The 16,568-nt window shown below is 41.6% G+C and overlaps 2 protein-coding genes across 5 annotated transcripts in view; both read right to left on the reverse strand.

Annotated features, from left to right (window-relative positions):
* LOC143119026 (CREB-regulated transcription coactivator 2) overlaps positions 1 to 8,346 on the reverse strand; it is a 30,213-nt gene extending 21,867 nt beyond the window's left edge. For all 3 annotated transcript variants that reach the window (XM_076280237.1, XM_076280236.1, XM_076280235.1), the window contains exons 1-4: positions 8,155 to 8,346; positions 2,399 to 2,500; positions 1,612 to 1,725; positions 1,082 to 1,143 (exon numbers count right to left, since the gene is read on the reverse strand). In XM_076280237.1, the coding sequence (XP_076136352.1) occupies positions 1,082 to 1,143; positions 1,612 to 1,725; positions 2,399 to 2,500; positions 8,155 to 8,328 (452 nt within the window). In that variant the 5' untranslated portion in view covers positions 8,329 to 8,346. The remainder of the gene's footprint in view (positions 1 to 1,081; positions 1,144 to 1,611; positions 1,726 to 2,398; positions 2,501 to 8,154) is intronic.
* Positions 8,347 to 9,287: 941 nt separating this feature from the next.
* slc39a3 (solute carrier family 39 member 3) lies at positions 9,288 to 11,992 on the reverse strand. Of its 2 annotated transcripts, none has more exons than XM_076280239.1 (4): positions 11,770 to 11,992; positions 11,047 to 11,303; positions 10,787 to 10,917; positions 9,288 to 10,523 (listed from the first exon to the last, which is right to left on the reverse strand). In XM_076280239.1, exons 2-4 carry the CDS (start codon positions 11,183 to 11,185, stop codon positions 9,801 to 9,803), a joined length of 993 nt encoding a protein of 330 aa, XP_076136354.1. In that variant the 5' UTR covers positions 11,186 to 11,303; positions 11,770 to 11,992; the 3' UTR covers positions 9,288 to 9,800. The 2 variants fall into 2 exon arrangements, with proteins under 2 accessions (XP_076136354.1, XP_076136353.1); XM_076280238.1 differs by having other exon boundaries at positions 11,047 to 11,348.
* Between the last annotated feature and the right edge of the window lie 4,576 nt (positions 11,993 to 16,568).

Below are 16,568 nucleotides of genomic sequence, written 5' to 3' on the forward strand. Positions count from 1 at the left end.
GAAGGGAGTGGGTGTGTGTGTGTGTGTGTGTGTGTGTGTGTGTGTGTGTGTGTGTGTGTGTGTGTGTATCTGACTACAACTTCTTACAAGAAACCTTGTAGCCTATGCATAAACCTACACCTGCAAATGTTACATAACATGTGCGCATACATGTGTATGTGTGTGTGTATGTGTGTGTGTGTGTGTGTGTGTGTGTGTCCATCCATACAACTTGAATGACATCATGCTGCTGTCCGCCATCGGAATGAAGTGAAGCGAATTTACAGCAGCCGTGAATCACGGGCCAGCGCTGGCCCAGGCCCAGTGGCCAGACACTGCTGCTTGCTTCTGCTACTGGCTGCTGACGCGCCAGAAAGCAGCCCTCCGAGTCCTGAGACTTTTAGTGGCGACTGATTGATCACCTCCTTTTCCCAGAGCACAGCATCTCTTTCCCCACCGAGCTGAAAACACCGTTTCCATTTCCAAGAGTCACTGGCTGCCATGGCAGACAAGTGCTCAGGTTTCACCAGGGGAAAAAAAAAAAAAAACATGGCAGAGACAAAGTAGCACCTGATAGAATTTGATAGTGATGCGCAGGCCATAGGTGCTGCATCACTCTAAGTCAGTTTCCCCCTCTCTGACATTGGTTTTGGTCCTTTGTTTTAGTAGAAGCGGAACAATTGCTGCATTAAAGAAAAGGATGGAAGAGATTTTTGAAAAAAATAAATATATATATATATACACAAGTCCTTCTTCACAGCTGATGAAAGAATGAAAGGAGTCAGCATGTCAAAGGAAGAAGAAAGAAAAAATACCAACTGAGAATGCCAAAGGGGTCTTTTTGCAAAGAAACTCAGGGCTATGAAAGGGGAGAAAAACAAAAGAGAGAGAGAGAAGCTGAAGACAAGCTCTGTGGTGTTAGTCCCACTGGGTTAGTGCGCAGCAGCGTACAGCGCTCAAGATTGGCTCGCATTCGCTAAGCAGAGTGAGGCCTCAGAGACAGGAGAGCCAGCGAAATAACATGGCTAAAAGGGAGCCGAGCGGGGAGCTGTCCCTAGGGGGGGGACCGCCCGCGCTACCGCACTCGACGGGGGCATCTTACCTTCGCCAGCTGGGGTCGGGTGGTGGGGACAGGTAGGCGGAGTTGCAGTGAGAGTTATCCACCTGAGAGCACTCGGTCAAGGGCGACATCTCACCTCATTAGAACAAGCAAACAAACACACAACACAGCCCTGCATCTTTCCTAAGTGTGGTTATCAGAAGATAATAGCAGTGCTATTAGACATGGCACAACCTAGCCTTTTCCCTTCTACTACTGCTGAAGAGAAAATATGGTTGGTTACTTTAGTGATTCAACTCACAGGAAAAGGTGGCTGAACAAATGTATTCATAGTTCCATATCATACAGTCTCCAACTCAGCTATTTATCTATTTACAAAAATACACAAAAATGTGCTGCCGATGGCCCTCCTCACACCTTTTTCTTTGTCAAATAACACAAATCCATGATCCCATTTCTCTGAGAGCCTGACTGTAGAGCACATAGTACATGGCCGCCCTGGCAAGGAGCAGTGGAGTGGGCATGTGTGTGCTCTGTTGTGCTGGGAGCAGCAGGCTGGAAGGAAAGGATACTTGTCTCCTGTAGGGCCGGCTCGGGGAGATGAAGCGTCTGTCTCTCTGGACCCTCTCCACAAGGCCGTGGTGCCGAGTGGACCGGCTGGAGTCCAGGTTGGAATGGAACGGGCCCTGAGAGAGAAAGAGAGGGGGAGGGAGGGGACAGGACAGAGAGAGAAAGAAAAGAGAAAGAGGAGAGGGAAAATGAGAGAGAGAGAGAGAGAAAGAAAGAAAAGAGAAAGAGGAGAGGGAAAATGAGAGAGAGAGAGAGAGAAAGAAAGAAAAGAGAAAGAGGGGGAAAATGAGAGAGAAAAGAGAAAAAAGAGATGAGGGAGAAAGAAAAAGAGAAAGTGAAAGAGGGGGAGGTGGATGAGTGGGAGAAAGGGAGAGAGGAGAGAGAGAAAGATTGAAAGGGAGAGGGATAAGGAAAAAAGGGAAAGAGAGAGAGGAGTATAAAAGGGAGGAGAGAAGGGCCCAAAGAGGCGCAGAGACCCAGGAAAAGAGAGAAAGAGAGACAGAGACAGAGACAGACCGAGTGTGAGAAAGACAGAGGGGGAGAGAGGGGCGATGAGCCATAATGAGCTGTTGTTGTCTGACTTGCAGCTGATCTGCAGGGAACTATCATAACGGGTGTGGACTCATTAGAGACACCACGAGCAACAACAAAAAAAACTTTTAAGGTGAGGCTTACACTAACAACAAAGCAAGCCCAGGTGTATACTTTTCTCAGCTCCGTTTTTTTTTATTTTTTTTTTACTCTTCGCACCACATTCCAAGATCAGCGCACACAAACACAGCGTCTCACCTGGAAATCGGCCGCGTTTCTTCCGATCTGGTTGACGTTTGGCAGGGAGCCCCCGTAGTATGGTCCCTGAGTTCTGGCAAGGCGCACCTTCTGAGCCTGAATCTGGAGAGCAGACAGACAGACAACACCCCAACATGAGTCACCACAGACAGCTACTAGTTACTCTGGTTTCAGAATTCTGCACTCAACACATAGGCCTACATGTTCACACTCTCTAACACATGCTCTAAAATTAGTCAACCCACACGAAACATGTCTGACACATCACAACAACCAAACAAAAAAAGGAGTACACTGAAGCCAGACATAAGTCATTCAGTTACTTTATTTATGATACTAATACACTAGAATACAGAATGCTTCAGCCATGCCATAAGGCCATAGGTTACTAAGGGCCATCTGCTACCAGCCTGAAGTCACACAGGGCAATGTGGTGGCAATCAGTCAATCACAGTGGGTCACTCTGCTCACTGAAATTGTGGCCTGCTCCTGCTACCACAACACAAAGGTATGCTTTTCACCACAGAACCCAAGACTATCAATATTAAAGAATCATACATGGATGTTGTCAGTCAAAATTTCATCACAATGTTATGACTGGAAGTCAATAATGCTGGTAGTGGATTGCTGTCTGCAATACTCTGCAGTACAACAATCGCATCATCTCAACAGCTATGAGGGGAGGAGGCACAGATCTAGCAAATAAGTACCCACCAGGCTATACACCTCATTGCAAATAGCTTACTCATCAGCAGACCAGCATATTCACATAGCTCCCGCACAGACAATTCAGTGCATCAGTGAGGTACGGCCATATTATGCAATGAATAATTTCATTGCATAAGTAGGAGTCTAACCATAACTTATAATAAATAAGCATAACTTTGATCAAATAGCTTAATTGGGGATGGTATGCAGAGGTTTCCATACTGCATTGCAGGCAGTGTAATGTTATTGTTTCTCTGGCTAGATTTTCTCTGTTAGTAACCAGTGCTGCTGATAAACATCTGCAACAATGCAGTAAAAATGTGACATGGTTTTTAACTGAAACTTAGCCTAAATGAGGAGGACAACAAAAAAAATACTGTTTCAACACAGGGGATATTAAGAAGATAGGAAGAGACATTTTGAGGGGTGGGAAGTCCCTCAAGTAATCAACATTTCTCATTATGTTTATCTACAGGTTAGTTGGCTAAAATGCAAGCGCCACTGGCGTGAAGAGTCGTCTGTCCACATTAACTCAAGCGCCTCACTCGCGGCAAAAAATTACACAGAAAACACGCCTAATTTCGGCAACACATGGCAGGGAAATGGCCAGTGCCCAAGTCTAAAGCGGGACGGAGAGGGTGAAGGTCACCCAGGCATGGAGGCATTTCTTTTTGAATTTCTTTGTCAAAAGAAGAAATCGCTCAATCATGCATCCCTGAAGCAGCTGTCCTTCTATAGGCCATTTAAATCAAGCCTCCATAATGATGGGTGTTGGTATTTCTTAGTGTAGGGCCTATGGCCTTCCGGCATTATCACAAGCAAACCATTGTTTAACGTTTCCCTAGACCAATGGCATTTCGCATTCCAAATCCCTTTCAAAGCGAAAGGGCTGGAAGAAACAGAGAGAAAAGAGAAAGAGTGGAAGATAGGGAGGGAGAGCATGAGCAAGGACAAAAAGACAGGAATAACAGTGACAGCATACTGCTTTGTGTTGCTGGCTGAAGTGACACTGGAACAACATTTGGACTATACATCAAAATGCAAGGGGAACACGAGGACACGGCAATGGTGCAGGGACCCATACATGACAATGGATGAGGTGGAGGAAAAGAAGGAGGAATGTGACTGCAAGGACAAGACATACAGAAATGCCTGTGATATCAAATTAATTTAGATCAACCTTCACAAGGGGCTTGCAGAGCCTAAGTCGAGAAGACTTCTGGGAAAGAGCAGCCTTTCAATGGAATGATTTATTCCATCTGATTTAATTATATTAGCAGAGGGAGAAAGAAAAACATCCGGATTTAACACAAACCAAGGTTTCTCTCCACCACAATCCATTCTGGCATTTTACTTTCAGTGCAGCACTGACAGGTATATTAGGCTTGAATCAGGTGCTGCGGTCACTACAGTAGTAAACTATGACATCTGTGAGACACTGCACGATAAGTTACCCAAGGACAAATGGAACACAACCCAATGAATTCTTTTTAAATATTACTGATATACCATAGAGATAGTGAAGTAAAAAATCGTACCGCAAACAAGCAACAACAACTAGTAACTACGTCTGTTCCAATAAAACCATTAAATACTGTAAATATTATGTAATATTAGGGGTGTAACGGTACACAGAAGTCACGGTTCGGTTCATACCTCGGTTCGGACATCACGGTTCGGTATGAGTTCGGTACAATGGAGGGAAAAGCAAAACAAAAATGCAGAAAGCATTTTTTTTTGTACATGTCTCAGGCTGTACCACCTAGTGTCATACAGTCTCTTCCCTGAGCTATCTGCAACAGCCTGAAGTGTGTAAGATGTAGGCTAAACAGTACAATAAGTGCCCAGACTCAATCTGTAACTTGTAAACAAAATAAGACAATCAGCGATAAAACTGAAAATAGGCCTACAGCATCTCTTATTTCTGAAAGTGCAAATTACATAGAAAATGATTTTTAAAAATCCACTTAAGCAAGACCTTCAACATCTGTGTTTAGTTGTATATGGAAGGGTCTACAATTTGCCTCAATATTTTTCATTGTGTGTAAAGTAATAATCTAGCCTACTAACTGTGAAAATATCACACTATTTTGCCTTTTTTTAAAAAACGAAATTGCTCCTTTCATTTCATAAACAGACTACAACTAGAAGTCACGTGACTTTGCCCTTTGACGTTAACTCACCGTAGCATGGTTTGTTTATTAGCCTGGTTAGCGTTGTCACTTTATTTTACTGTCTATGCACTTAACACTACCAGCTCCTCATGTGAGAAGTTACAAGTTACCCCAACATAAAGGTAATTACCACCCGATTTACATAGCTTTCTGTCATTACGAAATCATTTAATTTAAGCCATAGGTTTTGGCCCTATTTGTATGTGTATCCAAAGGCTGCTGAAGCGCACGGGAAGTTTCTTTCCCCTCGTTTCAGTGATTGGTAGCCTACATCATCTGGGTGATGGCTTCGAATATGTGTAGCATTTTTTCCACTCACATACCCAATGCTGAACAACGCCGACACACAATTTCATCTTATCCACCACTCTTTCGCCTGTACTAACGTTACTGTAACTGAAGTTCTCAAACTTGCGATCTTAAAGAGACCAGCGGATCCTCTAACTCTTGTAGGTCTAACCTTAGTGCTGCTAATGACTGACGGACTCGACCGACGACCTGACAAAAAAAAACATAGGCGCCAATCAGAGCTTCAGAGCTAAGGCGAGGCTACAGATTAGCGTTAGGTGTCGCTAAAGAACTCCCGTAACTCTCGCTACTTAACAGTAATTGCGCATGACATTAATTAATCCGCACACGAGTTTTATGTATTTTTATACCGTGTATTCTCCATGTAAATTCATACACCGAACCGTGACGCCCGTACCGTTTCGGTTCAATACGAATACATGAACCGTTACACCCCTATGTAATATCCATGAGTTGTTTACATTAGAATTATTGCCCCTGATGGATCAAAGCCGACACATCATGACAATTTAGTTCAGGCTAATGATGCAGTTAACTACAGTTCTTTCCATTACGGTTAAAAAGAAAACCACAGCTCTAAATATCAAATCCTCTACTGCCCTGAAACACACACACACACACACACACACACACACACACCTTTTCTCAGGGTCCTGCTTGTTACCAGACATTCTTACCCACCACCCATGTTTCCTCACATCACTTTGAGAATCTGTGAGGTGACAACTGTTTTCACTTGAGCATGGCTGCATCAGCATCCTGGATATGGGTGTTAAATCCCCAGTCCGAGCTTGCTGCAGCAAGAGGTCTGACAGACTGTCCATGTCAAACCAAGGAGAAGAGAATCCCTCTTCAAAACAGCAATAAAGAAAGTCTTAAGCTCAGGGACTGTGTGGGTGTATGGAATTTTATGGGCGCTGAGAGAGTGCACAGGCGCAAGGATGAGACAAGGAGAGTCTAGCCAGAGCATATAGTAAACTGTGTTTATGTATGGACCTCAGCAGACCTAGGCCTTGGCTACTCATTTAAACCACATTCAAACACAGGTCTTAGAAATCCTTGTAGTGACACTAAAATTATTTCATTTAGAATTAACCATTTGTCCATGCTCTAGAGAAAATACTGTGGAAGGCACCAATACACAACAACAACCTTGGGCATGCTCCTTGTAAGTTACTTCTCACATCTTATTCTTATTATTACCAGAGTCATTTTATTTCAATAAATAATCAATACATCGCTCTAAATAACACTAAACATAGACTAATTCTACAAAAACATATATATATGTTATTATGTTATTATTATGTTGTTATAATGTATAGCATTATTTTGATTAGATCAGTAGATGCAGCAAATAAGATGTTAAATAATGTCATATTAAGACACTTCGCAGATGGAAACAGGACGTACGTGCGGACGAATGATAGACCATCTGCTCTCACAACCCAACGTGTCAAGTTCGATCGCAACGTTGTTACATCTCAGAGGCAGCGATGGCTGTCTCTAAGATCATTTTAAATTCAGCCTGCCTCGGGAACGAAAATCTCGTTTAAAAGATCTGTCATTTGAGTGATATGTATGCATATGTATATGTATGTTCATATACATCTGCAGACACCGTAAATTAATTAAACAAACAAACAAACAAAACAAAAACATGAAGCCTGAGCATGCCCAAAGCCAGGTTTGAGCTTGAGTTTAGAATCCTGAGATGACAATGTTATTGAAACTGACACAGGTTGCTTGCTTCAGCTTCCCAAATCAGAGCGACAAGTAAGTGATGTGCCACTGATTTAGCCAACAACCCGTAACCAGTTACGGTTTCTTACTTATAAGTGACACAATGCTTTGCATGATTATGAACAACTTAAATAACCAACAAAACGCACAAGATGTGTGGAAAAAAATCGCGCCACTGTTTCCTAAATAAGAAGACAGTAAACATAACAACTGTACGTTTCAAGAAATTAGCTTGTTGAATATATCCGTAGCATAACGTTAGCTAGCAAACGTTCAGAAAGCTACAAGCGACAAAAGTAATCTTGCAGACTAACAGGTAACAGTACATTTATTTAATTATAATGTAAGTTAAGAAAGTTTAACATTGAAAACAATGAGAGCAGTTAAATTATTAAACAAGAAGTTGTAATACGACTTGGTTAGAGTAGCCTACGCTAGCTAGCTAGTTAGTTAGCCTCGCTAACAAGTACTCATTCCTCATCCGTCAAAATAAAATAAGCAACTGGACGCTTGTTGATAGCTAATGCTAGACGCGTTTCTTCGCTAACGTTAGCGACAACGCCATGCAAAGTGTTGTACCACTACATTGCGTGGTAGGACTTGCTACAGCGACCTGTCAAAATTTCACAAGTTCTTTCAACATGCGAAAATGACCGATGATGGCCAATTGACACTTTTGCGACGTATCTACTACGTCCAGTGGTTAGGAAGCTATTTCTTGTGTTTGAGGTCTACCGCTAGCTAGCAAGCTTCCAAGCGAATACCCAGGGAGGCCTGTCTTAGGCTACCTCCAGCTCGTCCCCGGTTCCCTCCACTACTTACCCGAGTTGAAGTAATGTCCATCATGACCTCCTGAAACGCAGCAGTCTCTTCGGCCTGACGCTGTGTGTGCAGGGCTATTTTCTCGCTAAACTTTCGTGGGTTTGACACCCCGGATCCAGGACCTGTATTCGGTCCTGGTCCGGGTCCGCAGCCGCTTGCACTCGCAGCGGACATCTTCTACAACTCTGTGACTTCCCCGCAGACCGAGATGATCTGACTTGTGGAGAGGGCAAGAGGGGAGGAGAAAATAGAGCCATCTCGACAGTTGCCAACACGGCCTTATGGGACATGTAGTTTTTGGCTTTCTTTACTGAGCGTGTTGCCAGCAAATTATTTTCACCATCTCATTCTTGTCTGTCTCTAGTCTATCTAATAGGCCTACTGAATTATGATGTCAATTTAAGTTTAATTCCGAAACAATACTAGGTCTAGGTCTACTTCTTCACACTTTGTCTATGCTATGTAGGCTATGTAGGATCATGTTATCCTTTAAATCAGTTTCTTGCGTATTTCATCAACATGTGTGCACAATATTTAAGCCTTCTTCCTTTGTTTTGTGGAGGCATAATACCAGTGCTTGGAAACGCAATTGTAATAATTATCATTATTCAACCAGAGGCCTACTTTTTATCTGCAGGCCTTGGTAAGCATTTGTCCTACTATACCACTACTATTGTAATTCAGGTCTCATTTCACACGCTTACACAACCCCACATAATGTCCACAGCTGCAGATCACTATTCTTTATTTAAATATGACAAAAGAAGTCATTCTTTTCTCAAGTCAATTCTCAAGTCATTTGCATTCCCTTCCAATAACTTTTGCATTCCCACACAAAGTTAAAAATATTGCGAATGCAAAAGGGGCTTTAAAAATAGATTCCCACCTCTTAAAAGATAATTCCCACCACGGTCCTTCAGGAGCTCCGTACACACCTCATTTACTTTGTTTAAAATATTTTTTAAAACTTTACTGCTGTCTATCAGTGAAACATGATTCTTTCTGAGTATACCAAGTGAAATGTGTATTGTAGCCTATTACTTACCTATGATTTTACACAATCCTGGAAGAACAGATTTTAATATTGTAATTTTAATTCAAATATGAGACAATCACATAAGGTGATTGAGAGTGAGATGACCCGTTTGATTTTTTTATTTACTTTTTTTATTTTACCACATCTGAGAAAAGCCACTTAGTGGCCAAATGGCAATCCACTAATCATGTATGATTGAGTCAAATCAAACATTATATGTTTTATGGTTAAATTAAAGAGCATGTTAAAGGGCAGAGCATTACATGTTAAGTGTGTCATATAATAGTTAACAATAGCTGTTATTAAAGAAAACACTTGGGCAAGGACAGTCCACATCCAGCTAATTGAAAACCACAATTTTAACAATTAATATGCATTACAAAATATTATTTCTCCTCTGTCGCTTTTCACAAACATTAGAGCCGATACGTCTGACAAGCTGAAAAAAAAAAAAACACATCTAATTACATCTCAGCCTAATCTGCAGTAGACCAAGGTGTGCAGGCTCCACTAAAGGATTGCATTATCTCAATTCTAAATCATTATAGATCATTTCTTCTCCATACAAAAAAAAACAGTTCACAAGAGTTGTCAAATGCTATTCTGCCCTTTACAGTTTGATAAACAGCACTCCAGTCACAACAGCAAAACCAGTGAGCAACAGTGCCACCTTTGGGATGCGATCCTTGGGAGAGCCGAGCTCATGTGGCAGGATCTCCATGAAGGTGATGTAGATGAAGGTTCCAGAAGCCAGGCCTTCCAGGGTGGACCGAGCCAGTTGGTGCTGTGGCGTAGACTTCATCTCCGTCAGGCCAATGCCCAATGCCATGCCCAGTGGGGACATGATGGAGAAGAGCAGGATACTCCCTACAACTGCAGCCCGTTTTAGCCGACTCTGAGCCAGCTTTAGGGAAAGGCTGAAGGCGATGATACTCTTGTGGATTAGCAAGGCCAGGCAGATTTCCAGGACCTGCTGCGAGTCTTGTTGTAGTCCTACTGCCAGGCCTTCAAACACAGAGTGAAGGGAGAGGGAGAATACCAGGATGAAGGCGCGGATGGCAGAGTGCGAGTTAAAATCAACATGGAGATGGACACCATCTGTGCCGGAGCCTCGCCTGCTGAGTTCTGTCCGTGCGTGGCTGGATGAAGCCACTTGGTGTGTGTGTCTCGGGTGGTCTTTGTCATGTGCTTGAATGCCAGACCCAACCAACAGCGCTTGTCTCTCTTCTGAGATGTTCCCAGACTCATCTCTGAGGGCTAAGACAATCTGCTCCATTACCAAGACCATAAAGAACCCCATGGCCATGATGAACTCAGGGAGAGGGAAATGCAGCTGAGAGATAAGACAAAGGGAAAAAAGGGACATTTTACAGCTCACTTCCCCTTTTCACAAATAGGTACATGAACATTGGACCCATTATAAATTTAATGGTGCAAATAAGGTGTCTTAATGACATTGCCCATAAGTCATTTATTATTGTATTGATTTATGAAATGTCAAATCAAGTGATTAATTGTACTTATGAAGTCATCAACTCATCTGAGAACTATATTCTGATGTATTGTGCAACGATATTGAAATTATATATTCTTTACCGTAATGCCAACATTTTGGAATGCCCGGTTGATCTCTGCCAGATAGTCAGGGATGAGGTCCAATAAACAGGTGGCCAAAAACACTCCACCAGCAAAGCAGCTTACATAGCTCAACACTTTGTGTCGGATTTCTGTGGAACAGAACCTGAGGCTAAAGTATGCATTTTTGTGATCCAACACCAAATGTTTATTAGGGACTGCTAAATTATGATTACAATTTGTATTTTCCCACTCATGGTTATTTTGGCCACTGCCATTACCTGGGTTTGTGCTCCAGCGCCCTGTGCCCCGTATGATGCACAAAGGGGCCAAGCCGAAGAGGAGTGTTGCTGAGAGCAGCACAAACAGGGCGCCTAATTTTATCTCCAGTCCGGGAATTGAGGCAGATGTCTCCTCCATTTCACAACAATGCCAAGTCAGGAGGCCCTTGACAAGAGCTCACACTCCTTTATTTATTTCTTATGTTTACTTCACCTCAAAGGAGTGCAAGAATAACAGCAGGCAACTTTCATTGAGGCTTAAATAGTGTATAATAGTTATAATAATGTGAAGGGTAAACACCCTGCCAAAACAAGACAAAAAAAACAAAGGCCTAGTTATCAACCTCTTGTGCTACTGAAATCCAATAAACATTCACACAGCACACAACAGATTCTTCAGAGACAAGACAAACATAACTAAAAAGCTCTTTTTTAGTCTTCAAGCGCTATACTTTCTCAAAAGACAAAATGTAAACACACACTTACAAAGATAGAGACACACTATGTGCACTAGAATACATTCAGGTGCATGAGTGAATTATAGGTTATTAAAAAGAATCGCACAACGTGCGCTTGAGCGTTATCAAAGCACGTGTAGAATGCAGAGTGGTAGTCGCTTAAACAATGCTTGCTTTCGAGTTGGATGATAGAGAGAAGAATCAATCGTAAACACTTTGCCATGATCAGATGTCATGCTTGAAGAAAAGTTTCAGCCGAACTTACGTCGCTTCCTCCTTCCTTACTCTTTTTTCTGATCACATCAAACCGTTGTTTTCAGATGTGTAGACTACGAGATATGGTTGGCCAACATTACTCGACGTCTGTTTAAAGACGATAGCCGTTTTTCATGTAGCTGGTGTGGTATTCGTTTTCGTTTGGGAAGAATGCCCTGGACCGCCTTGATCAACGTCGTGTTCCTGTTTTACGGGAATGTGTGAGTCAAATCACCCCCACATCGGTCAGCTGAGTAAACCGCAGAGTATGCTAGTGGGAGGGATCCCATCCCGAATACATTTTGGGCATGTCTTCTCGGAAAGACATGTGTTCCAAACAATATTTGTTTTGGGTATAGGCCTATTATGTCACTGTCCGCTCAGCAAATAATTTGGGTATTTGCCAACAGAAGATGGTCTGTTAGGCTATTTATTTACCATGGTCTGCAATACAATATTAAATAGACCACTGTAATATGTTAAGCTGAATGTTAGGTCATTGAATTAGCCTATTTTTTTTTTTATAAGATAGGCTACAAACATGCCCCTCATGTTTAGGCTTCTGTTTGTTCTTATGATTATATCCTGTAGCTGAATTTGTTAGTCTACACTTTATTATTATTCAGTAGAAGTCGCACCTTGACCTGGGAAATTAAGGATATTCAGTGAAAGCTCCAAAATAATGACAAATAACAGTCATCACTTGTAATGTAACAGACTGTCTATGGTAGGTTGCAATCTTTCAAGGTTATGTACTGGTGCATTGACAATGGCTCTCTTTTCTGATGTAAAAGCTGATGGAGTGTGAAGCTAAACGTTTATTCATTTTCAACATAGTTATCTTTCTTAAACAATATAATGTTCTCATAGCCTCTTACAAGCTCCTAAATAGTAAAACAAATATTTTGTGAGTATAATAGATATGGGTCAAGTTTATTGTCATGTACTCAAGATGTAGTCTATATCATTTTGATGATCAATATCAGGTGCAACAGGTGCTGCACACTAATTTTTTGCATGGGGTGTACATGATCAATGAACATAAACTTACTGTATATGGTAAAGATTAGAGTAAATGACATTTCTAATATACACACAGGAGAGATCCTACTGCTGTAGGGCATTTCACCAAAGTACATTGGCAAGTCCCTCCACTCAGCGGCCATATTGCAATGTTTTTTTGGGCACTTATCGGGCATCTATTTTGGGTAGATCTGCGCGTGCGCAATGCTTCGCGAATCACGACACACCAACCTCGTTCCAGCTGCGAGATCACAACACATGATTGGCACAATGTATTCACAACATGATTGGCACAATGTATTCACAACATACCACATGATTGGCACGATGTATTCCCAATATACCACATGATTGGCACGATGTATTCACAACATACCACATGATTGGCACGATGTATTCACAACATACCAGATGATTGGCACGATGTATTCCCAATATACCACATGATTGGCACGATGTATTCACAACATACCACATGATTGGCACAATGTATTCACAACATACCACATGATTGGCACGATGTATTCCCAATATACCACATGATTGGCACGATGTATTCATATGTCAACTTTTGGCGGCGGAAGGGGCGGAATATGTGTAGACGACTGCCATGTTTGTGGTACGAACTAACCCCATACATTTCTTCTTTTTTTTAAAGTATATTTTTTGGCCTTTTTGCCTTTATTCAGATAGGACAGTGAAGATAGACAGGAAGCGAGTGGGAGAGAGAGAGATGGGGTGGGGTCGGGAAATGACCGCAGGTCGGATTCGAACGTGGGTCCCCGTGGGCACTTGGACCCGTACATGGTATGGGCGCTGTAGCCTGTTGCGCCTCTGATTTCACACAGCGACCCATGAACAACCAAGTCTACCATCAAAAACAAAATCACTAACAAATCAACCTTTGTGGGCAAAACATCATCAACAGAACAGCCTTCAAGAGCATTTCACGTTATCAAGCAGGCACCTTCCCTCATGGGTGTTGTACTGACAAATTCTTCGTTCATAAAACATGCTGCCTCTGGGTCCCTGCAGAGAACAAAACTTAAAAGTTGAAATATGTGGAATGAAAGTAATTGTGGTGAATAATTACTTAATATTAATCTTAGACTGGCAAACTTCAGGAAAAACTCAGGAATCAAGTTTATTCTGTTACAAGCAGAGAGGGTACAAAAAATGGTCTATGGTCTATGTAGGCCTAGCCCAGGCCATGGCACAAGGCCATGGCCTCTGTTGGATCGCCCTCTCTCTATCAGTTCTCCATGTTCTAAAAATCCAAAATCTGACAAACATTGCATTTTAGTTACTTTTAAATGCTTTAAACAAAGAAGAAAATGGCGCCAAAAACAAGCCCACTTGGTTGGCTCTCCACTTGGCATCAGACACACCTACTCACACCCACTTCACACCTATTCATTCTTATCAGAATAGCATGAGGAGAGACATCATATATATCAGAAATATCACTTATAGAATGTTCCAAACATTCTCACAATCAAATCATTACAATCCTTGTATTGAGACTATCAGAATGATACCAAACATGAATACATTTACATTTCATGACACATGGATACATTATATCAAGGTAACATCCTTTGTCCTGTGTAACTGATAGGCCTTGAACCACCACATTAGCATTTGATTGGGGGAGGGGAGGGTGTCTTTGTTTTAAACCAAGGGCCACATGGCAATTAAATTATTATTCATTTTAACCCTACATTTATTGCTATCAGGAATCAGAAGCAAATCATCTGCCTTTCAAAATAAATTGGGTCATTCCACATCAATTCAACCAGGGCCAACGCACTTAGGTCTCCAAAAATTCTGAAAACATTACCAGGTCTACCTATGTTACCCAGGAGACTCACTGTAAAATTACTTTTATGTAAGATCAATACTTTCCAAGATACAGCCAGTTTTATGGGGAGGGGGGGGGGGACTAAGAACTAAACCATGTAGGAAGCTCAAATTTTGCATGCTGGTACATACATAGAAATAGTACATAGCAAAATCGTCACGTTTGGTCTGGATGATATTGCATGGTCATAGCTGTCCCTCAAAGTTGATCAACATTTAATTGGAGTTTTTGGCTGGGCTCTGTTTAGGCCTTCAGAAGACATATTTGTACTCAACATGGGCTCTTGATTTATGTTCCTTATTGAGATAAGTAGAAACACTCTCACAAAAACCAATGAACAGAATGGTGACAACCAATCAACCCCTAACACCCCCCCCCACACACACACACACACACACACACACACACACACACACCGGCCGATGACTCTTTGCCTGTACCTGTTGAGGCGTCCACAGGACATCACCAGCCCACACTGTCTACACTGCACTATATTTCTTGTCCTGTCTATGCATCACCTGTTTATACTTTGTATATCACATTGCACTTTTTTTGCACTTCTGGTTAGATGCAAACTGCATTTCGTTGGCTTTGTACTTGTACTCTGCACAATGACAATAAAGTTGAATCTAATCTAATCTAATGAGTTATTTTAATTAGCTATGCTGTGTTGTGCTAATCAGACTGGATGGCATGCAGACAACACCAACAAAGGTCTGTTTTACACAGTAGGCCTATGTCATGTGTGTGCACAGGGTGAATATAGGGGGTCACAGATGGCTCCTCTCTTCTCCAGGATGTAGGCCAGTGCAGTGGAATCCTTTCAGAGATGATTTAATGTTCCCTCTTATAGAAAAATGTAAGATAGCATAATAATGCATATAGACTTAGGCTACATGTGAATTGACCTAATTTTGTGAGAAAATGTTTAGCCATGGTTAAGCATAGCCTATGCTGCCCTATAGCCCAGGCCAGCCCCACGCCCCTGCATGGTCCAGCAGACTAGGCTGCCTTCACACAACAGAACTGGAGGTGTCACATTTCAAACTCTAACTCTAATTAAAATGTACACTAAAATTAGTACATACGTCATTATGCTGTATGACTAGTTTGTTGATTCATTTATATATATATATATATATATAGTTATATATATATATATATATATATATATATATATATATATATATATATATATATATATATATATATATATGGGTAGATGACAAATAGCAGAATTCAGACTGTCCATGTGTCACACACTTATAAAAAATGCCAATTGTTAAGAATTGATATGGAAATGTTGTAGGTCTGGTAGGTTCAAGTTCTGTCGTATTAAATTTATTGGATTTGTATTTAACTTTTGACTTAAAATAATCATCCAAACATAAAAAATGTCATATGGTGTGACTGTCCACCATGTGTGCGAACTTCCTAAAAAGCACGTATATCCATAAAAAGTATAATTACTTTAAAGTTTTATCATGCATATAAAATAATTGAATGTTTTTTACAACCACAGAAAGTTTTGATGTTTATGCATGCTGTCCAACTAAGTTATAATCAAATATATTTTGTCCATAAAATGGTTGTCATATGGCGTGACACTATATTGTATATTTTGACCGGGCATTCATTTGGACATTATTATTGTGAAGAGGACCCTGCTTAACCAGGAAGTAACAATAGAACCAACCAAAACAACCATCCGTGTGTTGGCCCTCCTCTCACCCATCTCACCTGAAGTCCCATCCTCGACTGCCCTACTACTGCCCCCTATCTGGACTCCTGGCCCGTACAGCCTAGCGACCCACCACCAGCCTATGACAAATCTGCCTGGATTACTGGCCCGTCTGCCAACCCACCACATGCCCCTCGACAACTCCCTTCCCCTGGACAATTCCAACGCTGGACTATTGAACTTT

Source organism: Alosa pseudoharengus, unplaced genomic scaffold, assembly GCF_046254945.1.
Source record: "Alosa pseudoharengus isolate Yale_2024_CS ecotype anadromous, Long Island Sound unplaced genomic scaffold, YU_APseudo_1.1 YU_APseudo_1.1_scf_12, whole genome shotgun sequence".
Taxonomy (NCBI): Eukaryota; Metazoa; Chordata; class Actinopteri; order Clupeiformes; family Clupeidae; genus Alosa; species Alosa pseudoharengus.

Coding starts and splice junctions, on each gene's coding strand:
- slc39a3 (XM_076280239.1), bottom strand. CDS start 11,185: ATGGAGGAGACATCTGCCTCAATTCCCGGACTGGAGATAAAATTAGGC. Junction 10,918..11,046: donor GCGCTGGAGCACAAACCCAG/GTAATGGCAGTG, acceptor TCTGTTCCACAG/AAATCCGACACAAAGTGTTG. Junction 10,524..10,786: donor TCCAAAATGTTGGCATTACG/GTAAAGAATATA, acceptor CTTATCTCTCAG/CTGCATTTCCCTCTCCCTGA.